Consider the following 24,481-nt stretch of genomic DNA (forward strand, 5'->3'; position numbering starts at 1 on the left):
GTGGACGAGAGTTTTATTCTCCGATGAGAAATGTCCTTATGGTTTTCAACATTACTGGCATGACATGCAGATCCCACCTGAGATGTTTTCTACATGCCACAGTGGAAGGTGGACGATAATAGTCTGGGTTGCTTTTTCCTTCAGTAGAACAATGGAGCTTCAGGAGGTGCAGGGGCGTCATACGGCCGCAAATGTTGCAGAGAGCATCACTTCACCCGTTGCCTACTGGTGGTGGTCAGAGGGCCCGGTGGCGCCAGTGTCTGGCAGTCTCGCCTCTGTCAGTGCGCCCCAGGGTGGCTGTAGCTACAATGTAGCTGGGGTTTTTTTAAACAGCAAAACACTACAGTAGACATAAAGACCTGGATGGCCGCTAACTTTCTGCTTCTTAATTCAGATAAAACTTGTTATTGTACTCGGCCCTGAAAATCTTAGAAATATGGTATCTAACCAGATTCTTACTCTGGATGGCATTACCTTGGCCTCCAGTAACGCTGTGATGAACCTTGGAGTCATTTTTGACCAGGACATCGATGCACATATTAAACAAATATGTAAGACTGCTTTCTTCCATTTGCGCAACATCTCTAAAGTTAGAAATATCCTGTCTCAGAGTGACGCTGAAAAACTAGTTCATGCATTTATTACTTCCAGGCTGGACTACTGTAATTCATTATTATCAGGATGTCCAAAAAACTCGCTGAAAAGCCTTCAGCTAATCCAAAATGCTGCAGCAAGAGTCCTGACAGGGACTAGAAAGAGAGAGCATATTTCTCCTGTTTTGGCTTCCCTTCATTGGCTTCCTGTTAAATCCAGAATCGAATTGAAAACCCTGCTCCTCATATACAAGGTCTTAAATAATCAGGCCCCATCTTGTCTTAATGACTAAGCCTCCTGAACTACCCTATCATGACCACCAGTGCCAGTCTGTAGACAAGCTATTTCTGCTGCTAACCAGATGGCCAGCCCTCATAGTCTCTATGCTGTTGGCTTCTTAGCTAGCCACCTCAGTAGCTTGGTCTCCATCACAGGCCTCCTGGATTCCCCCCTGAGATTCTCAGGCTCGCAGGCTTTTCAGTATTTTGGATTCTGTTCACCCTTCCTCAGTTCAGGATCTTCTATACGTCTTGATTGTGCTTTTGGATTATTCTGGATTATCCACATTTCAATTAAATTTTAAATTTCAGTTTAATTAAAATTTTAAATTATTATTACATATAATTAATGTAATGTAATGTATACAGCCCTGTATACATTACACTGTATACAGGGCTGGATGTAATGAAATGTTCTTAGGGTGGCAAAATCTAAACCATTTCTTTACACATGCAGCTTTTACAATGTGAAATATGCCTTAAAATGTAGCCAAATATTCTGATTTTTTATACAACTATTTAAAACTCAGGGGCTGATCTACAGAGGTGGCATGGAGTGGTCTCTTGCTCCCCCTTAATTGACAACATTGTCACATACAGTGGGGCAAAAAAGTATTTAGTCAGCCACCGATTGTGCAAGTACCCCCACCTAAAATGATGACAGAGGTCAGTAATTTGCACCAGAGGTACACTTCAACTGTGAGAGACAGAATGTGAAAAAAAAATCCATGAATCCACATGGTAGGATTTGTAAAGAATTTATTGGTAAATCAGGGTGGAAAATAAGTATTTGGTCAATAACAAAAATACAAGTCAATACTTTGTAACATAACCTTTGTTGGCAATAACAGAGGTCAAACGTTTACTATAGGTCTTTACCAGGTTTGCACACACAGTAGCTGGTATTTTGGCCCATTCCTCCATGCAGATCTTCTCGAGAGCAGTGATGTTTTGGGGCTGTCGCCGAGCAACACGGACTTTCAACTCCCGCCACAGATTTTCTATGGGGTTGAGGTCTGGAGACTGGCTAGGCCACTCCAGGACTTTCAAATGCTTCTTACGGAGCCACTCCTTTGTTGCCCGGGCGGTGTGTTTTGGATCATTGTCATGTTGGAAGACCCAGCCTCGTTTCATCTTCAAAGTTCTCACTGATGGAAGGAGGTTTTGGCTCAAAATCTCACGATACATGGCCCCATTCATTCTGTCCTTAACACGGATCAGTCGTCCTGTCCCCTTGGCAGAAAAACAGCCCCATAGCATGATGTTTCCACCCCCATGCTTCACAGTAGGTATGGTGTTCTTGGGATGCAACTCAGTATTCTTCTTCCTCCAAACACGACGAGTTGAGTTTATACCAAAAAGTTCTACTTTGGTTTCATCTGACCACATGACATTCTCCCAATCCTCTGCTGTATCATCCATGTGCTCTCTGGCAAACTTCAGACGGGCCTGGACATGCACTGGCTTCAGCAGCGGAACACGTCTGGCACTGCGGGATTTGATTCCCTGCCGTTGTAGTGTGTTACTGATGGTGACCTTTGTTACTTTGGTCCCAGCTCTCTGCAGGTCATTCACCAGGTCCCCCCGTGTGGTTCTGGGATCTTTGCTCACCGTTCTCATGATCATTTTGACCCCACGGGATGAGATCTTGCGTGGAGCCCCAGATCGAGGGAGATTATCAGTGGTCTTGTATGTCTTCCATTTTCTGATGATTGCTCCCACAGTTGATTTTTTCACACCAAGCTGCTTGCCTATTGTAGATTCACTCTTCCCAGTCTGGTGCAGGTCTACAATACTTTTCCTGGTGTCCTTCGAAAGCTCTTTGGTCTTGGCCATGGCGGAGTTTGGAGTCTGACTGTTTGAGGCTGTGGACAGGTGTCTTTTATACAGATGATGAGTTCAAACAGGTGCCATTCATACAGGTAACGAGTGGGGGACAGAAAAGCTTCTTACAGAAGACGTTACAGGTCTGTGAGAGCCAGAGATTTCCCTTGTTTGAGGTGACCAAATACTTATTTTCCACCCTAATTTACGAATAAATTCTTTACAAATCCTACCATGTGAATTCATGGATTTTTTTTTCACATTCTGTCTCTCACAGTTGAAGTGTACCTCTGGTGCAAATTACTGACCTCTGTCATCATTTTAGGTGGGGGAACTTGCACAATCGGTGGCTGACTAAATACTTTTTTGCCCCACTGTACAAAACTACGGTGGCACTCGGGGTGGCAACATATCATTTTACTGTGGCACATGCCGCCTCTGTAGATCCGTCCCTGGCTGTATACTGATGCCTGAAACTACAACACATCACACTGACGCACACATTACACTTCTTTGTCTCTGTGCTGGAAACAACACCGCTGACCAAGCGGGTAAATCCACAGACACCACCAGACCTCGTGATGCCATCACACAATCAGACAATATGATTGTCTGATTCAATATGAAACTCAATGTTTGGGAAGTAACATGTAAACCAGACTGATGTTTATTCCTCTTTATCTCAGAGGGGAACACCGCTTGGTTTATAAACCTCACCTGCAGAGACAAACACGAGCAGAGCGACGCAGTTACAGGAAACATTTCCATGTTTTTGTTTCTGCTGATCTGACTCTTAGTTTGTTCTAAAAGTCTGAGTCTGTTGGTATTTTCAGTTAATAACAACACTAGAGTTTTAAAACTGACTACATGAGGTTAACTTTGAAGCTTAAATAAAGCTGAAACATTTGTTTTTCAGCCACTCGTTCAAACGCCACTGTAGAAGCCATATGAGTTGTTCCTTTTTTTGACTAAGTGGGTTGGTTTAAATGGACTCACTGTATTGGTGTGGGGTGTGGGGCGTGTCTCATGGGTGTGGTAGATGATAAATGTGGTTGCACTCACCTGTTCACAGCACCTAATGTGGATGAGCAGAAAGGTAGGGTGAGCATGAGGCAAAACTTTCTGTTGAACGCAGCTTGAAAGATTTTGATGTGTTTTGACATTAACTAGATTTTTTGTAAATCAAGTTTTTGTATATTAGTGCGCAAATTGATGCCATAGGCCAACTTGTAATTTGGCATAGTAGTGAGTTGCTGTTATTTGTTTGTGCAATCTGTGCATTTGTTTAATAGTTAATCCCAGGCACTGATTTGTATATTGGACAGTTGCATGTGGAATAAAAGGAGCAAATGGTACAGAAGTGTATTTTATGTGTTTATTGTTGCGCGTCATCTGTGTCCTCATGTTTAGCCTGCCATAGGTTGGAGGAGCCGCAACAGCCACACTTTCAATATCTCTTAAGGAAGTCGCATTAGAGTGACGTCTGTTACGCTGCGCTGTAGGACGACCATGAATAAGTGCGTCATAACTAAAGCGGTGAAATCTGAACCAGGTCTGAGTGTTTAACAGGTTCAGTTCTTGAATGATCTCCACAGAACAACACAAACATAACCTCTCTCATCATCAATCATCAGCTACATACTAAAGACCATCATCAGCCAAAGAACTTCAACATGACATCACTGTATATTGTACTATGGAGGAGGTGTTGTGCCCTTAAACAGGGGAAATAGTGAGGAGAGGTGAAAGAACGGCACAGACACGCAGCTCTCACTCTCACTCGTCTGTATTGAGTGAAGGAGGAGGCGCGCGAACCCACCTACTGGAGCCCTGAGGCATTAACAATCGACGCACAATCAGCCCAGGCAAAACTTTCACTACTTATCTCCCTCTATATTCCCACTGCATATTCTTTTCAAAACAGTCAAAGCAACAAATAAAACATTAATAAAGGCATGACATGAAATGTAAGTAACAGAGATGTACAACTTCAAAACTAATCAAATTTATGATCCACCACAGAGGCAGCATTTAGCTGTAGCCTCCATAAAACCACAGACAACTTTGTCCACCACCTGCAGCTGCTGGAGTGCTTCCTTTAACTCACGTGACTGTAATCAGAGTACATGAGAGTAACTGAGTACACCTCCTATTTTTTCTTCTTTATATTGTGTCAGATAAAGTCTGACAGCTTTTGGTTCTTAAGATGATGAAAAACATTGAATTCATTCAGGGGCGATTTTAGCACATTTTTGGGGGTGCTGACCCCAAAAATGAATCAAAGCACCCCCAAAGATTTCTTGCTTCTTTGACAATATTTGCTGTTTGTGTGACACACTACTAAAAATATAAAAGGCATACAGTACATAGGTTGAGACGTATAAATAAATAAACAAAAGTATAGATTCCCCCCCCCCCTCAAAATGGTTTGTTCCAGCTCACCTCTCCCCTACTCTGGCTCTAGCACCGTTGCTGCCAGTAGTCATGTGCGATACCACTGATTTTCTTTCCGATCCGATACAAAGTAAAATTCAGGGTGGTATCGACGATACTGATCCAATACCGATACTTTGTACAAAAACTTATTTTATTTATTGTATCTCAAATTTTAGCGTCATAATGATTACAGGACATCAGACTACTTGTTCTTATCACTTAATAATGCAGAGTTCATCATATAATAAAAAAGTGAAGTTGTGCGCTATTTGAACTCCTTGCCTGCCTGCAGCACTAAAGGACTCCGTGAGAGACGTCTGTCTCGCCCTAGCAGCACCTGTCCCTGTCCTCCTCTTCAGTTCACCTCAACATACGCTCGTCATATTCTGTGATATGATTTACTCTGCTGTGTTTGATGAGGTTTGTGGAGCTGCCACGACACCTCACTTTCTTGTCACATGTATCGCAAACCACGTCTCGGCTGTTTGTGAAGGTAAAATACGTCCACTCAAGACTTAATTTACGTTCAGCCATTGTTGTGAGTGCGCACGCCAGGCGCTGAGACACATTTTTACAGCCGTATTTCGAATATGACTATGAAAGGTGGAAGAGGAAGTAGTTCCTTCCAATGTAGACAATCTGAATGATATTTCCTTATTTCCTTTCCACTGTGTTGCACTTAATGATGAACTACAAATTTACCCTAAATTACTAAAATATCGATATTTTAATATGAGAATCGATTCTACAACATAAATTAATGGTATCGGAGGAATCGATATTTCAGTATCGAGCCGCACATCACTTGCTGCCAGAGTGATGGTGGCTGACATGCAGCTGAGCGGAGGTGTAAGTGCCTAGCTTAAAACAGGACAAATTAGCTGCATTTAACCTTCTGTTACTCTTCATATAGTTAGTTAAGAGTCAGACCATGTTTCTTTTTAGCTGGAAAAACCTTACACCCAGGTAACCTGCAGTGCTGAAAACGTGTTTTCCAATGATATTTGCTACCCTACAATCCGTCCTACTCTGTAGTAAATTCAGAGACATTTGACCGTCCTGTTGCTCCCATTGAAATGTATACAGCCTATTTAAAATCTAAAACTTAAAATTGCCCATAGCCTACTGTTGTCGGGCCCTGTATGTGGCATACAGTGTGGCATACGGGCATTGCCCGTAGTAAATGGAAGGAGAGAATCTGGTTATTTTGTCATTTGTGCCGATATTAAACCCAGGAGCCACATTCAGGTAAAAGTGTAAGGTACCTGAATTCAGGTAAAATTCAGGTAATCCCACAATTTAGACATTCACATTACTCACACTCTCATAACACATACATCTTGAGGGTGGGCACACTACACGGAATCCAAAAGACCATCAGGGTGTACACCTCACCCCTGGCGTGGTTGCCCACCTCTCAATTTTAAATCCACGTAGACATTGAGGGCTAGCAGGAGGGACTATGCGCTTACCTGCTGCTCTCTGGCAGGTAGCTCCATGCCCTCCTGGATTTTAATTGCACCTTAGAACACACATGCATCAACACTACATATGAGCGGGCGGAGGGAGGTTTGGAGTCTTCACACACCACCGGTTCTCTGGAGAACAGGGGTGTGTGGAGTGGGAGTGGGGGGCAGGAGGAGGAGTTGGTCGTCCGACTGCGGTCTGGAGTGTGGGGCCTCCCTGCTGCTGCGGAGTCGGGGCGGTCTGCTTCTCCCCACCGCAGGGAAAAGGGTAACACCACCTGGGTCTGGGTGCAGTTCCCCCCTCCAGGGGCGGGGGCACCTAGACCCGGTTCGTAGAGTATGCTTGGGGAGTGTGATCGTGTATACAGCGTCTCTTTATGTCTGTCTCCACGTTGTTGAGTGTGGAGTAAGTGCATATGAGAGCATGAGGGTGGGAATGGATGTTTGTATCTGTGTGTGCCTGTATGTCTGTGTCTATATGTCAGGTTGGGTATCATACGCCACCTCTCTGGGGACATCTCAGGCCCTCCAAGGTTTGGAGGCCTATCTCCCCCTACCACCACTTCCCCTACCAATGGCGGACTCCCTCAGACATCGGTGCGTTGGTGGTTCTTTGTGTCCGGGCGTGGGCGTCCAGGTACACGCTGGCTCACTGCTTGGTGGCTGCTTGTTGGGGCCTGGAGCCTGGGGCTCGCTCGGGCCACTTCGGAGGTGGGGTGCCCTCAGCTTCTCGGCCTGGGGCTCGGTCACTCAGGCGCGGCTGGCTGCCGGCGGAGCTCACGGGCGCGTCACTGCAACTCCCCCTGGCTTCTGCTCCGCGGCTGCTGAGTGAGCCCTCATCTGGGACTCTCCTCAGTTCTTTCTGGGACAGTGGCGCGGCTGCCCCTCTGTTGGTCTTCCTTGGTCTCTTGTGTTCTGAGGGCCTCTGGATGTCTGGAGTTTTGATCTCCTCCACACCTGCTTCAAGCCCTGGAGGACGGGGCTGTGGCCCCCCCACACCCTCTAGCAGATCATTACATGAAGGAACCTTTTAAAAACAAGCGTGTCCATGCTCACAGGTGTACACACGGGTGATCACACACACAAACTACACCCTTTTTGGCTCCTACCTCAAAGCACACTGTGTTCTGTTGATCTTATGTGCTGCACAATAATGTTTAATATTTAGTATTTACTGTTATATTCCCATATATCATTGTGATGTTGTTTATTATGTTGCTCTTTTTTTTTCTTCTGCTTGTTTTCTCTTTTTCTTCTCTCAACAGGTGATCCAGGTGATCGATATATGTATTTTTTGTCTCCTTATTTTGTTGTTTTTTGTTTCTTTGCCCTTCTCCCCCGTCCCTCTTCCCTGCTGTTTTTCTTTCCCTCTTTCTTTCTCCCCTTTCTTTTCCCCAGTCAAGTTTGTCCCGTATTTAGCAAATGAAAGTGGATAATGTTGGATCAGTGTTTCAATATTTATCTTTTATTAGATTTACATGTGGTTATGTTATTTGCCTTTTGGTTGAAAGTACACTGAGAGAGGACTTTTTCATTAGTGATCTTAATAATATTGTTTTTCATATTAATGTAAATTTTTTCATCTAATTGAATACAATCTATTTGTGTATGATTGTCAGTCCAAAGAGGGAGAGAGGACAGAGGGGAACATGAGGAGAAAGTACAAGTTCAGGAAGAACCAGGTAAGGAAACAGACAGGGAATAGTGACAAGCAAAAAAAAAACTGTTTAACCGCTTGAGAGAGTTGACCACCAAAAGTGATTTGCCAACTTCAAGGTGAGGCGACATGGGTTAAAATAAAAGAAAAAAATCTGCAGAGCCATAGTAGTATCGTCAATAAAGATCTTTTCATACATTGTATCATAGGCAAAGTTGCTTCCATTTTTATAAGTTTTTTTTAATCAATATTTTGTGCATTTCAAGGACTCTATTTTTATTTATTTATTTATTTTTATATATCTGTATTATATTATACATACACATTAAAAGTTAATCTCTGTCCAAAAAATGCACTCAGTTTACATTTTACTCACTATGAGCATCATTCATTATCCTCCCCCAGTAATTAAGGTTAGGATATGTATTTATTCACCCCCAAAGCTCTGATCCTAGAATCACCCCTGAATTCATTTAAGATGTGTTTCCACAGATGAAACCAGCCAACGGTAAATCAAATGCTTCACACTAACTCCACATGACATTCACCTGTAACCAGTAAAGTGAAGCTTTAATCCTGGTTCAGATGGATTAACATTAACAATCTGTTAATCGACTGAAGCTCACAGACTTCAGTCAACCTGTCAGATTATCTAAAAGACTGAAAGACGGAATTTTAAACACTTACTGTTGTTCTGAAGGATCTCTGAAACCCTCCAACATTCTTCTGATCATCAGGATGGAAAAATTGAAATTATCCACTGAAAGATAAAAAAAAAAAATCTGAGTTCAGTATCAGCTTTTTCAGTATGTAAAAAAGGGACACACTGAAGATTTATTCCACTTAATACAATTTTAAAAACCAAAATAATAGTTAAGAAATCAAACAATAAAATGTAGCCAGTTAAAGTCTTTGGATAAAGTGACCTGTGAGCCACAGATCAAACTAACCTACACATCCGTGTGTCATCCTTTTTGGTACAACTGTGTGACATCAGTGCACATAGCAACACCTTAGCAACCACATTCCTATCTTCTCCAAATCTAAGTACACACATGTGACAAACAGCTACCACATATACAAAGAAACAGAGAAGTAATAAAGAAGTGAAGTGTTACAATAAATCAGGTAGATGTGCAGAGACAACTTCCCACTCCACTCAGTTTATGAAATTAGATCAGCTCAGTCTAATCAATAAAAGTAAAAGGTTGTGATTTCCTCTAAAAGATGTTTAGGTGCAAAACAAATGAGGACAATTTATAGTTAATAATACACAAACTACATATAAACAAATGTTACGACATATAATTTCAGATGATTCCTTAAATGAAAAAATAGAAAGCAGAAGTAAAAAATCAAGCTGATTGTTTACTAAAACTAAAAATACTTTATAAATGAATCTCTAACAAAAGCTTCTTAAAACACAGAGTGTTTATATCCGATACTGTTTTTACCTTCATCTGTACAACGTTTCTGTCGGAGTCATTAATCACTGACATTCTCCCACCTGACTTCCTCAGAATCATCTAACTTTTTGTACAAAAATGTAATCAATCCATGCATTTCTTTAAACAAAGAAAAGAAAAGAGACGATTTTGTGTTTGTGGTGATTAATTTAATCATTTAATTAATCCTCTGATCTTCAGCAGCTCTGTGTTAGAGAAAGAAAGAAACAGAGAAGTAACAAAGAATGGAAGCTTTTTCAGTTACACAGGTAAATGTGCAGAGACAACTTCCCACTCCACTCTGTTTATGAATTTAGATCAGCTCAGTCTAACGAATAAAAGTAAAAGGTCATGACTTCCTATACAAAGTGTTTGGACACAAATACACCAAGAACAATTTGCAGTTAATACTTCAAATACTTTATATAAATAAACCTGATCTAAGGTATTATTCCAAACTATACCTCAAATTTAAGGATAAATCAGGCTGATCTGGTACTCATGACACAAAAACTAAAATAGTAATGAATAGAAATGAATCTCTAAACAAAAGCTTCTTAAAACACACTCACACAGAGCTGCTCTACAGAAAGTCTCTGAGCTCCTCCCACCTGAACCTTCATAATCAGCTGATTTGTGTGTGTAATCACTTATTTATTAGCTGGGACTACAGCCTCATTTAAGGTTTAACAGCATTTCTAGTAGACAATGACAGATGAACTGAACATGAACTGAGGCTGGAGTTTAGGGAAGGCCTCAGAGGAGACTGGCTGCAGCTCCCGAGTCGGGCAGAACTAAAGTGAAGCTTTAATCCTGGTTCAGATGGATTAACATGAACAATCTGTAAATCCACTGAAGCTCACAGACTTCAGTCAAACTGTCATATTAGCTAAAAGACAGAAAGACGTCATTTTAAACACTTACTGTTGTTCTGAAGGATCTCTGAAACCCTCGAACACTCTTCTGATCATCAGGATGGAAAAATAAAATCTTTCTACAGAAAGATTAAAAAAGGGAAAACTTAAAAAAGAAACATGAACAATTATTATTCAAAAATTAAAAGAAATTAAAAATCAAAAACATAAAATACAGCAAGTTGAGAGCTCAAAGTCTGTGGTTAAAGTGACCTCCTTAGCAAACAGCCACAGATCAAACTAACCCGTACATCCTTGTGTGTCATCCTGTTTTACACAACACACCCATCACCTGTGTGACACATCTCCACCTCTAAGTAAACATATGTGAGGAAATGTTGCCACATATACAAAGTAACAGGAAGAGAACATGTTTCAATTAAACAGGTAGATGTGCAGAGACAAACTCGCAACACTCTGTTTATGAATTTAGATCAGCTCAGTCTCATGAATAAAAGTAAAAGGTTTTGATTTCCTCTGTAACATGTTAGGTCACGAATAAAACAAGAGCTTGAATTTGCAGGTAAAACTACACAAACTATATTTAAATAAACCTGATGTGAGATATTATTTTAAAAGCTGCCTTTAACTAAAAGGTGAAAAGCAGACATTATAAATAAAGTTGATCACATACTGAAAGCAGCAATAAAACCATCACACCTGATGGTGTTTTTACCTTCATCTGAACAAAGTCTCTCCTGATCTCTTCAGAATCAGTTGATTTATGTGTAAAAAATCTTAATAAAGCTACAAATTTGTTGAAAAGTAGAAAGAAACCACAGAAGCATATTTTTCTGTTTCCAAATACTGAAAATATGATCAGTTTGCTCAGAAACGTTTTAAAGGATCTGTGAAATCGTCTTTGTGGTTGTGGAGACTCCCGTGACTCCCATGAAGAGTGTCACACTTCCCTCATGAAGTGGTTTGAAATGGTTTTAAAATCATTAATTTAATGATTTAATTAATCACTGGATCCTCAGCAGATCTGTGTTTGTGGAAAGAGTTTGTGTGTGTTTGTGTCAACATCCTGGTCAAACTGGTTCAGTAGTGTGTATTTGTAGTTGTTACAGACTGACCCTGTGAATCAATGACATGACCTGTGTGTACAGTAAAGTACATTTATTAACACTAAAAACAAACCTGACTTTTCTCTCCTTGTTTTGTGTTCATTAAATGTGTGACTGTGAAGTGATTTCATATCAAAGCTTCTTGTTAGAGCTAACATAGCTGTGGTCAGCTCAGCCTGTTTAATCCAAACGGTTTGAAACATCTTATTACAAAACTTTATTCAATTACTTTATTTATTACAATTCAAATCCTAAACATGGTTTATGTATTATCATTATTTAATGTCCCACTGAGATGCACCATACACTGCTTACCAGCTTGTGTTTAATGAAAAGCAATGAAAAGTCAGTCTCACGGGTGACTAAGTACATTTACTCAAGTAAAGTTTATAAGTAAAACTGAAAAGTACTTTTATGCTTTCATTAATTTATATTAATATCATGTTCTGTACAAACTATGGAAAATAAATGATTAACTAACCTACAGAACATTCATTGGCAGCGACCTTCATCTTTAAGTTCATTATTTTTTTCTTAGAAAAACAAAGAAATAGATTTCATACCTCCAGCTTCATTGAATGTGAATGTTTGCTTCTCTCCCTGTGTATTTGTCCACTAAGATCCTATCAGAGACGTGATGTGAAAGACACACATGATGAATCAGCAGCAGACAGAGATGTTCCTCTTGGATTGAATAAGAGGAACCAGTGAATTACATGTTCACTTCCCTTCTCTGTGCTGGAAGTGAGCTATCATATCATGTTTGTGGTCATCAAACAGTCAGTAAACAGTAAAGCAGAATGTTTGTGGGATTCAGTGGATTTTCACACACTTGTAGTGAAGACTGTAGAAAGAAGTGACCATGAGGATGTTGCAGCACCCCCTCCTGGATGGTAGAGGTTGTGCATGACTGTTCGTAATCATACATGTAAACATCAATAACCATTTAACAGCAAATATAATTCACACAGATCTTTTATTCACGTTGGTGTTGAGATTTAAACTTCTCAAACACATGTTGTTTCTAAGATGCGATCATTAAAGGGCACAGGCATAGTGAAATGCTACTGCCGCTAGGAGGTGAAACTCGGGAATTTCAGTAGATAATTCTCATAGAAACTAAGTGGGGAACAAATCTTGACATTGAAACACAAAACACAATTTAAATAACAATTGAAAGCTGAGAGAAAAATGAAAAAATATTTCCTGATATTATGACCAATTATTCAATCTCAATTTGTTTTAGTGATGTTGAGCAGCTTTTAAAAACATGCACAGCTCATCTTAACTGCCGTGAGAATCTCTACATGACTTTTCAAACCTGCTGGCGAAAAGCACGCACATCTCCAAAATGGGCCCTGGGCTTTCTGTTATATACATAGCTGATATACTTTGTGAACCATTAGTCAGCAGACTGGTTTTGTATCAGCTCCACAGAATTACACTTTTTGGCTAAAAACGGTGAAACTGTAATATGTTGGAAAAATTCATTGCATTTATTTTTTAACTGTGTGGTGTGGAGAGAAAAACAGATGTTTGACTTTAAATATGGGCCACCTTAAATAATCTCTTTTTACCTCCCCAAAAGCACCTTTTGCATATCACAATGTTGTTTATTAAAATGAGTTAACACTTTGAGTCTAGCTACAGTTAACATTCAATATATCTTCTAAAACTGAATATATTGCTTAGATTGTAAATTGCATTGACAGGCCACATAAAACCAGAGTTCTTATTAAAAAATAGATCATGTTTAGTGTGGAATGTAATGGGGGAAACTGGCTGTTTCTAAGAACAGTGAAAAAAAACAAACCCTCCAAGCCATGATGTCCATTTGTGACACTCAAATGAACGTCTTCTAACTTCTAGTTTCTGAAGACAACATGTGAGTAAAATTCACCCTAAATTCTACCCCGTGTTGGTTTGATGGACAACTAGAGTATTTTTAGAAGTTAAACTGGTGTCATTTACAACGCAAGTGCTGGGCTGCATCACCCAGTTTTACCAGTAGGTGGAAGCAGATTTGACATGTGTTACATGTAACATTGTCGTTTCAAGATTGAAAGCAGCTTAACTCAAAAGGTGGGATCTGTGCTGGTTCACAAGATATGAATCTGTCATGTTCATGCGTTTGTAGTTTATCAGACACTCTTCAGCTCTCTGTTTTCATTTCGAACTACTGGATTTGACGCATTGAATGAAAGGATAATAAATAAAATATAACAATTTTACATGAATGTTGCTGGTCTGATTCTAGGTGAGCTCACCTTACACACACTCAGCACGAAAACATTTCTGCACCATTTAATTGAGTGAATTTTGCTTCTGTTGTGGTTTGATGCTTATTCTTTGTTTTCTGCAGTAAAATGAGACATGCTTCGGTTAACCAAACCGGAAGAAGTCAGGTTTTCCATCTGCAACTAAGTGAAACCAACAGAACCACACGAGGAAAAGAAATGAAAACAAAACTTTATTAATCTGGCACAACCATGGCAGAAAAAGTCAGTAAGATGTGTGTTTTTAATTTATTTATTTTTCAAATCAATTTTATTTATATAGCACTTTAAAAAAAACAACTGTACAAAAGAATAATCAGATAAAATTTAAAAGGAAAGTAAAACCAAGATAAGAAAATAATAAGAATAAAATAATGACAGACTCATACCGACTTAAAAACCAAGGAGTAAAAATGGGTCATTAGATGAGTTTTAAAAGTATCCGTGTTGGAGAGGTCCTGATATGTGAAGGCAGTTTATTGCACAGTTTCGGCGCAGTCACAGCAAAAGCCCGATCTCTGTGTTTTAAAGTAGACCTGGGGACAGCTAGAAGCATTTGGTCCGCAGACCTCAAAGATCTCACCGGAGTATACCAATTTAGAAGATCAGAAAGATATATAGGGGCTAGTGCATGCAATGTTTTAAAAACCAGCGTCAAGATCTTAAAATCAATTCAGAAATGTATCGGCAGCCAGTGTGAGGCGAGTATAGGGGCTATGTGCTCTCGCTTGCGCGTCAGTCAGAAGACTTGCCATAGCATTTTTTTTGAATAATATGAGTCTAAATAAGTGAGAAAAACAAATAAAATATGTTAAAAAATATTTTGAACATGTGGATGTCCTCTGGTCTGAGGTGCTGGGAGGACCAGTTAGAGACCAGCAGCTGGACGTCAGTGGTTGGACTGGTGGACTACTTCAGTAAAGAGTAGATGCCGTCTGGCTCTGGTTTAAAGTCTGAACACAAACACACACACAGTTCAAACAACAGGAGACATCATTACAAGCTTTGTAGTTCAATCAAGGCTTTAATCTCCACCTCTCTGTGTCACACAGTTCAAACTTTACTGGAAACCAGCTCAGACACAACTGACAGAGCTTCTGTATCGCCCACACTGTAGCTGCATCTTAAAATATGTAAAATGTCAAACCTGGAACCCACAGAGCTGAAACATTTGCATCAACTATATTCAGCGACACTACAAGTCAAATCTTTTGCTGTTTTCCACGATCTCACAGAAAAAACACAAAACCAGGAACTGTATAATATTGATTCTGTTCATTACTGGGTGGAGATTTCATAAACTAGGATTTGTTTGCTGGATACATATTTACTTGCTGTCATGTGATTTTGCTGCAAGATTTAGCCACATTTCATACTCAGAAAAAACAGCCTGTGATAGACTGGATATCTTTCAAAGGTATACCTCACCTCTTCTACTGACAAATAAGACAAATAAGCCTCTCTCTCTGTCTCTGTCTCTCTCTCTCTCTCTCTCTCTCTCTCTCTCTCTGTCTATATGACATGTTCACTGGGTGAGAGAGCAGTGAGGTTTCAGAGAGTAAAGGTGAGCAGTAGTGCAGTGAAGTGAGGCGTGGGTGTGTAAGTTTTGACCCAGTAAATTGTTTTAAAATTGAACTTTGTGGTACACCACAGGTACTGTGAGCTTCATATGATGAGACAGTATCTATGGTGACCAAAAAAAGCTTCTACTGAGACAGAAGCTGCAGATAGATTTAAAAGAACATCCGGACACAGCAACATCAGCAGATTTATTGCAGCCAATCAGTGTGTTAAATTGTCATAATGTGGAAATGCAGTAGTTAGTATTGCATAGTGCAGCGGTCCCCAACCCTTTTTGCGCCACGGACCGGTTTATGCCCGACAATATTTTCACGGATCGGCCTTTAAGGTGTCGCGGATAAATACAACAAAATAAAACTAGTACCGGTACCGAACAAAAGAAAATTTATTCATAACACAGGTGAAAAGACCCAGGAAAATCGAGTAAATGATAAAAACGATAACAAAATAACGCTGAAAACCAATAAAAACCCTGAAAACTATACATTTCACACCTGAGCCTCAACTCTCGCGGCCCGGTACCAAACGACTCACGGACCGGTACCGGTCTGAGGCCCGGGGGTTGGGGACAGCTGGCATAGTGCATGGGGCTTGCTACAGCCAATGCTCTGAAGGAAGTATATGGATTGAGAACCATTGCTATTGGTTTGTTTGGCTATAATTTATGGCACAACTGAATAGGAAACTGTCTGCTTCCACTCAACAGGACAGGATAATAGATACACAATCTCCATATTTAACATAAAACACTTCTGCTTATTTCCAGACAAGCTTTGCAAAACTCAAAGTTAAATATAAGGAACATCAATCGCCCTCTGTTTGGAGGTCCATGCACAATCTTGCTTCATGGGGTAAATATGATCATGAGAAAAGATGGTGGATCAGCCCACACAGGAGTAGCTTGTTAATGATCTGAAGGCAGTTGGTACCACAGTCACCAAGAACAACATTGGTAACATGCTATGTCATAATTTGTCGACCTTTTCAGCACCCACAAGGTTCCCCTGTTCAAAAAGTCCTATGTACAGGCTGTCTTAAGTTTACCAGTGAACACTGACATGATTCAAAGAAGGCTTGGGAGAAAGTGCTGTGGTCAGATGAAACCTAAATTAATTTGGAAGCTCAACTCAGTGTTAACTCGATCCACTGTTTGGAGGAAGAAAAATGTTGAGTATGTCCAAAGAACACCATCCCACAGTTAACTATGGAGGTGGTAGCATTGGGATTTTTGCCTGTGTTTCTGCTAAGGGTACAGGACAACTTCACCTCATTAAGGATGGATGGTACCATGTACAGAAAAAACTTGGAAGAGAACCTCTTTTCCTCCATCAGAACATTGATGAAGGGTCATGGATGGGTCTTGTAGTATGCCAATGACCCAAAACATTCAACAAGGGAAACAAAGAGGAAGCAGCTGAGCCAGTCTCCTGACCTCAGTCCTACAAAATATCTATTGAGGTTTGAGGTGAAGCCAAGAAACCTAAAGGATTTAGAGAGTTTCAGTAAAGATGAATGGGCCAAAATCCCTCCTGAAATGTGGTGACCAACTACAAGAAATGTCTTAGTATTGTCCTTACCAACAAGGACTTCTCCACCAAGTACTACAGTCATGGCCAACTCCAGCCCTACAGGGCCTGTGTCCTGCAGGTTTTAGAGGTGTCCTTGATCCAACAGAGCTGATTCAATTGGCTAAATTACCAACCATTCATCTGCTTCCGATTATCCTTTCCAGGGTCGTGGGAGGCGCTGGAGCCTATCCCTGTCATAGCTGTCATATAGGGCGAGAGGTGGGGTACACCCTGGACAGGTCGCCAGTCTGTTGCAGGGCTTGCATAGAGACACAGACAACCATTCACACTCACATTCACACCAATGGGCAATTTAGATAGACCAATTAACCTATCCCCACTACTGCATGTCTTTGGACTGTGAGAGGAAGCCTGAGTACCCGGGGAGAACCCACGCAAACACGGGGAGAACACCGTGCTGCCTGGTTAAATTACCTCCTCAACATTTCTTGAAGTTCTCCAGAGGCCTGGTAATGATATCTAAAACCTGCAGGACACCGGCCCTAGAGGCCTGGAGTTGGCCACCCCTTTAGTACTAAATCAAGTTTTAATTGGGGTCTAATACTTATTCCCTCAATGATATCAATTTATAGCTTTAATTAATGTGTCTTTTATTTATTTATTTGATTAATATTCTGTCGTTCTCCATTAAAATGAAAACATAAAAAAACATTTCTTTGTAAATAAGCAAAATTACAAATTTAACAGAGAATCAAATAAATATTTAGAATATTATTGACCCTTTACCTCTAAGTGTATATACTCCCCTTACCCCAGTCTTTATATTTATTCTTGTTCTTGCTCTAGCTGTTTGTTTGTTTTTCGTTGTTTGATCTTTTGCACTGAATGTAACTGGAACCTCGTCGTCTCGTCTCTCTGTATAGTGTACTGTGTATAGCAGAGATGACAATAAAGTTTGACTTTATTTACATTTTGATGACGATAAAAGTGTTTGATGTCCTAAGCTTGAGAAATGATGTGGTTAGCTTAGCTTAGCACGCGGACCAGAAACACTTGTCTCTGCCCAAAGTTGAACATGAAGAGCAGCTGTACCTCTTTTCCTCTTTGGTGTAACAGCTATTTGTCCATAACTTATTTCTTCAGTTCTCACTGCTGAGTAGATTACAGCTGGATCACGCTCTGAAGGAAAAACACACACAAATTATAGTTTAGTTCAGACAATTTTTTTTTTAAATTTTAATTATGAAGAGATTAAGTTAGATCTTCTGCAACTAGCTGCAGGTTTTCACAGTTTTTTTCTTCTTTACACCTCTGCTGAGAAACTAGAATTAATTGCATTGAACTTGTAGCTGTTTGAGTGAAGACGAAGGTGCACAACCACAGAGATTGCACCTTCATCTCAGTGCAGTCTGACACACTTCACCACAGAGCACCAAACAAACAAGTTCTCACAGCATGAACACTCCCATTGCCAAACCAGAACTCACAGTGGTGAGAAGCCCCTTCAGCATTACGCTAGAATCAACAACAGGAAATAACTGCTGTGGTTAAACATACAGAACTTGTTAAAGGACATTTGGTCTCTTCAGTCTCTTTCTTCAGACATTTAATTAATTTAATTCTAACAATGTTCACCCTGCTAACAACTTATGCTTGTGCCTAAGCAAGACAGCAGACACATCTGGGCATTTTGCTCACATGTTGAGTTATGGCATGGCCAAAAGTTACAACCAACCTCACATCTGATCCATTTACGGTGGACCTGTGTGAACACCATTAAGTTAAAACCAAATGTGGCACTAAGAAAACAGTCTTATATCATCATATGGCATCGGCTTAAATCAAGTGAAAGCTGCAGAGAGCCATGTCAGCGCTTCTTCCTGGTCTTGACTTTGGATAGAGATAGGTTGGGTGCTTTAGTCAAGTTTTTTATTAGCTGCACTGTATCAACTCTGTTTCTTTACTTTTGTCAGACCAGCACAGCAATAAAAACAAAACATTTTAAAGTGTTTCTGACAAGAATAAGATAAGAGGTGCACAAGACACAAATACTGAATGACTTGCTTACATGTGAAAACTAGCTTTCCTGTCCATGAATGAATCCCGGCAATGGAAAATTGAACTTTTCCATGTGAATGAAGTGTTCTTATTCCCCATTCATCAGGGTGTGGAAGGTGTGAATACCGAAAATACATTGTTTACATTTAGTTTGTCATCACAGGATGCTTTAAATTCTATGAAGTACTGTTAATTCATTCATTTAGCTGGATGGCTAATTCATTTTTATCATTTTTAAACTTATAGACCTCCAAGTCCAACAGGATTGCTTTCATGCTAGTTCACACATTTTTAACCTTCCGTGATTTTTTGTTTGTTTATTAGAGCTACTGACCATCACTGCATTAGCATTTTCGTGTTATCCTACAACCTAACTTAAACCCTCAACTTCTGTCCAAGAGGAGAATCATGATGGAGACAAAGAAGAGCAGCTTACCTCTCGGCTTTGATCTGTTTTTCTTGTCGTTGATGATGATTTGTCCATAACTGACGTCTTCAGTTCTCACTGCTGAGTAGACAAATTAGTTGGATCAGTCTCTACACAGTAAAACACACACAGGACATCAGTGCAGGCAGAAAAAAGCTTTCAAGCAAGACAAATTAAAAGTCAAAATTATGTTTACAACCTCACTGCTCATCAATAGAATGGATGTATGTGGTCATCATGTGAGGCCATAAAAACTAAAATTATTATCAATTTAAGTAATTTAACTTCATCCAGTTATTAATAATTTCTTGTTCTGTTTTTAAATTCAACACCTAAATATCACACCATCTAAGGTGACGTGACACCTTTTTGTTCAACTTTTTTTAAAATCTCATACAGGATGCTGGACGACTGCAGAGCTGTTAGCTTCAGTTAACCACAGACCACAAGTACACAATCCACCACACAGAACAACAGTCAATACACAAACTTCTCTTTGCCCAATAAAAAAACGAGAAAAAAATAAAAATGTAAAAATAAAAAAAACTATATGTTTCTTGTTCACAATAGCACACATTTTTACACTTCTGACCACCTCTCACATGCGTCATGAAGTTCTCATCCCTTATATAATTTAATAATTGTTTTCATGTTATTTATTGCCCTTGATTGGCTGTACCGCCTAGATGTTTTGTGGGATCCTGCATCTCTGCAGTTCACCTCATAGACCCCTGCTGTTTAAGTGTTTCACTGCATGTGTACCTGTCTCATTCTCAATTTTTGTGTGTCTTTTTTATCATGCTGTCAGATGCCTCCTAAAGGCTTCTGCCAAAGAGCTTAAGCATGATAAGAAGGTTTTTAAAGTATTTTAATGGGCAGTTATGAGAGAATTTAGGGTCTCAAGTATTCATGGTTTTCAGCTGTTCACAGGTAGTTGGCTGTAGTTCCCTTTTCTGTCCACTCTCTCCAAGCCCATGTTTGTTTACCATTGGTTTGTGTCTAGTGTGTAGGTTTGTGTCCAGCGTGTAGGTTTTAGTATCAGTTTCCAGTTTTATTTGCTAATCTTTTGTCTCATGTGTGCCGTTAGATTCTGTTCACCTGTGTCTCAATTTGTTCCCAGGTATCCTGATTTTCCTGCCTTCTATTTATTTTGCTCTCTTCCTGCTTGTTGTTGCCATATCACACTGTTATGGTCATTCTTTTACATCTCCCAGTGTCTCCTAGGCACATTGAGTTTTAATTACTTTGTTCTTTTGACTTTCCCATTTCTGTTTTGCCAACTCATCAGTTCATTAAAAGGCTCGCCTTTTGCTCCCCTTGACTTTCTGTGTTTGCATTTTCGATCCTTGTTCACCACACTCTAACACAAGCAGGTTGAACCAGCAGAAATGTGTTACATTAAGTTATTTTGAAGTTGCTTTCTATATGAATACAGGGAGACATAACTTTACTGCATGTACAAAATCTCCATTTCAGGACTTCAAGTGGAATTCTACTTTTTTAAATTTTGTTTGCATGCTAGTATTTAATTTTATAAAGACACAGTTTAATCAGTTCATCTAAAAAAAAAAAAACATAAACACAATATTGCCTCTGCTTTGTTTATCTGTTGTTGTTGTGACATCTTAACATTGCTGTATATGATGTCTTCTAGGATGTCCTCTCCTGGAGCTTTACCTCTTTCAAATGATCCAATCTAACAGCAAAAGAACTCAATACAAAATCTCTATTTAAACCTTTAATCGAAATAAACGGTGAAAGAAATTCTAAATTTGTAATGTGAAACAAAGTTACTTGCAGAGACTTGAAGTGTAAATACAAAACAAATGTAATAACTGCCTAGATCATTCCCTAAAACCAAACCACACATGTAAAATCCAAATGTCATTTTTGATATTTAATGGATCGGATTACATTTTTTATTTCTCTCCGATATCCGATCCAGTAATTTAAGTCACTATCGGACCGATACCGATACGTAATATCAGATCGGTCCATCTCTAGTTACAACTGACCCACGTTACAACTATCCCCGGCCTCCCCTACATGTGTAATTTGTAGAAATGTGAGTACAGATAAATTGTAATGGAGAAAAAACATATATAATAATAATAATAATAAATAGGAGTATATATGTATAAATGGTAACATATGTAGATTATCATAACCACACATCTGAAATGCAGTTTTCTAACTCTCACCTTCAGGTTTCCTGTGAACACATCGTCTCACCAGCAGAACCAGTAACACCAGTAGAACCACAACACACACTGATCCAACACATGACAATGCAGGAAGAAGATAGGAACCAGGAGGAGGTGTGGTGGTGTGTTCGTCTGAAATAAAGCAAACACAGTCATTAAGTTGTCGTCACATTGTGAATGTTGAAAGCTGCAGAAACACAGACAGGTGAGTGTGTCACCTGTGACAGTGATCCAGCTGGATGGAGACTCTCCATGACCGCTGATGTCACACTTGTAGAGGCCTTCATCAGACCTGGAAACATGCTGGATGGTCATGTGACCTGTAGGCTGCTTCCTGATGAGGGAGCCATCTTTATAGAAAGCAGCTGGGAGGTTGGAGGGAGTGGTCTTTGTTTTACAGAGCAGAGTGACGTCATCTCCCTCCATCACAGGGAGGACAGGACTCTGCAGGATCACTGATCCACCTCAACACAGAGACAAACTACAGCATTTCATCCATTTACACACAGCTTCATCAACACTAACTCCACACACTCAGCTTACCAGTGACTGTCAGGTTAACCATGTTACTGATGGGACCCTCTCTGGACTCACACCAGTAAACTCCACTGTCCCATGTGGTGCTGTAGGTGATGCTACAGGAGGAACCAGCTGGTTTTGCCCATCCATCTGTTCCACACTGACTCCTCTGTCCTTTGCTTGTGTTTCTCCTCAGAGTCCATCCAGCAGAGCTGTCATCCTCCTCACAGCTCAGAGACACAAAGTCTCCTTTAAAGAACTGAGAGCTGCTGGGACTCACAGTCAGACGAGCTGTGAGGGTTACAATGAAAAAACAAACAAACAACTGTTGCTTGGTTGCTTTTGTCTGACATAAGCATGTTTTACTTAATTCTGAAACATGAACCCCATCAGGTCATATCAGTGAGCATTTCTCAGGTTTAAACTGTGACAGAAGAAGGTTACTGACCTTGGTTTGTTGTGCAGCTCAGCAGTGAGATCAGAACTAAAGAGAAATGACACTCAGGTTGATTTGAGGTGAACATAACGAACGACTCCACACAAACAGCACCAACAACTGTGCCTCTATGAGGCCTCTGTATAATTACTTTTTTTTGTTAATGGTTACATTCTTTCTTAGCAACATTTCACACCACATCCAAAGATTTCTGGAGTAATTGTTTTACTTGAATAAGATAACAACTCTTCATTCTTCTCGTAAAAAACTGGGTACACAAGACTAAATTTTAATTAAAACATAACACCAACTGTGGCCATCGGTGTCAGCTTATAGACCTTCTTGGTGTCAGATGTAGTCTTGAGCAGTCTTGTAGGAATGGGCTCTAAAAGACACATTGATGGTTTGGAGGATGTAATTACTGAACTCAAAAATATCACTTGAAGAAAAATTGTCTAAATAGATATCAGTGGTGTTGAAAGTAGCTATAGTACATTTATTCCTGAACAAATCCATGAAGTTACTAGATAACATTAAAGAAATGGTATCAAAGAAATGGTTGCTCAAGAGAGCGCTGACTTTTTGTCAGCCTGACTACAGTCATACAATTTCTGGTTGTTCTTATTTTCTTTAAATCTTTCTATAACCAAGATGTGAGGGTAAGATTTTTTAACTTTATTGATGACTTTGTTTGTTTGTTTGTTTGTTTGTTTATTTGTAAATAAAGCAGCAAACTACTTTTGCAGGCTAAATGACAATCTTCCAAATTAGTGAGACACCACTTCCTCTCCAGCGCACACATTATCTGTTTTAAGTTGCACATTTGAGATTTATACGAGGGAGTCAAGTACTTCTAAATTTGAGGCTTTCTTTTCACAGGAGCTACAGTATCCAGAGTCATATATAGTAAGGAAGTAAATGTAAGATCAACGACTATTGTTGCCTTCAGGTAGCTGCTCTTCTCTGTGTGGCAACAAAGACCAAAGAAGAAGAAGAAGAAGAAAATAACATAATTGAATGAAAACTCTCACAAAGAGATCTACTGTGATGAAATCTGTTCAGCTTTTCACTGCCTGCTGTGTTTCCTCGACTCCTGAGCAAAGATAAAGAGTCAGTTCAGACCTGCAGTTGGTCCTCGTGGTGTTTGAACTTGAATTCAGCCTGATTTGTTTTTCATGTCTTCTCCATCATCAGTTATCAGGAGAGCAGACAGTCAAAGTACAAGAATTCAAACAAACACAGAGATTCTACTTACAGAGCAGACACAGCACAGATGTTTCCTTCATCGTCCTTCTCACTCATTTGAGCTTTTTTTCATTTCTGTCACTGACACCAAGTAAAGCCCGCCCTCTTCCTCTGAGCACCAGCTTTTCTATTGGTTCAAACACAGAGGTCGGGACTAAATTCTTTTAAAAAATCAAGTTATAAACTACAAACATGCTAATTTTAACGCGATGAGGTACCTCAGACATTCGGCACCGTAACTGTGTTATTTTTGTCAAATATTTAATTTGATGATCTGAAACATTTAAGTGTGAAAAATGGTAGGTAATCAGGAAAGGGGGGCAAACACTCACACCACTCTATAAGATCAAAGGTCACACCTAAGTAAAAAAAACCATCCGTTCAACAAACAATTGTTGCCTTGTTTTGTTTCCACCATGTTTAAGTGTGAACTCACATGTCTTGTGTGTCAGTGTGTCTCGCCTCTGTCAGTGCGCCCCAGGGCAGCTGTGGCTACAATGTAGCTTGCCATCACCAGTGTGTGAA

General features: G+C 39.9%; 2 protein-coding genes across 2 annotated transcripts in view; both read right to left on the reverse strand.

Annotated features, from left to right (window-relative positions):
- Positions 1-14,866: 14,866 nt before the first annotated feature.
- The window catches only part of LOC146635143 (uncharacterized), a 74,553-nt gene continuing 64,938 nt past the window's right edge, over positions 14,867-24,481 (reverse strand). Inside the window, exons 6-9 of the mRNA XM_085350038.1 lie at positions 21,144-21,223; positions 19,562-19,646; positions 18,160-18,246; positions 14,867-14,910 (exon numbers count right to left, since the gene is read on the reverse strand). Coding sequence (XP_085206164.1) covers positions 14,867-14,910; positions 18,160-18,246; positions 19,562-19,646; positions 21,144-21,223 — 296 coding nt within the window. The remainder of the gene's footprint in view (positions 14,911-18,159; positions 18,247-19,561; positions 19,647-21,143; positions 21,224-24,481) is intronic.
- On the reverse strand, positions 21,743-23,997 carry LOC146635144 (Fc receptor-like protein 5). Its single transcript, XM_085349817.1, has 5 exons — positions 23,967-23,997; positions 22,724-22,759; positions 22,300-22,566; positions 21,960-22,220; positions 21,743-21,888 (listed from the first exon to the last, which is right to left on the reverse strand). The coding sequence occupies exons 1-5, from the start codon at positions 23,995-23,997 to the stop codon at positions 21,743-21,745; spliced, it is 741 nt and encodes a 246-aa protein (XP_085205943.1).

Source organism: Diplotaxodon limnothrissa, linkage group LG3, assembly GCF_057381915.1.
Source record: "Diplotaxodon limnothrissa isolate DT_005_m linkage group LG3, D_limnothrissa_male_GT1.1, whole genome shotgun sequence".
Lineage (NCBI taxonomy): Eukaryota > Metazoa > Chordata > Actinopteri > Cichliformes > Cichlidae > Diplotaxodon > Diplotaxodon limnothrissa.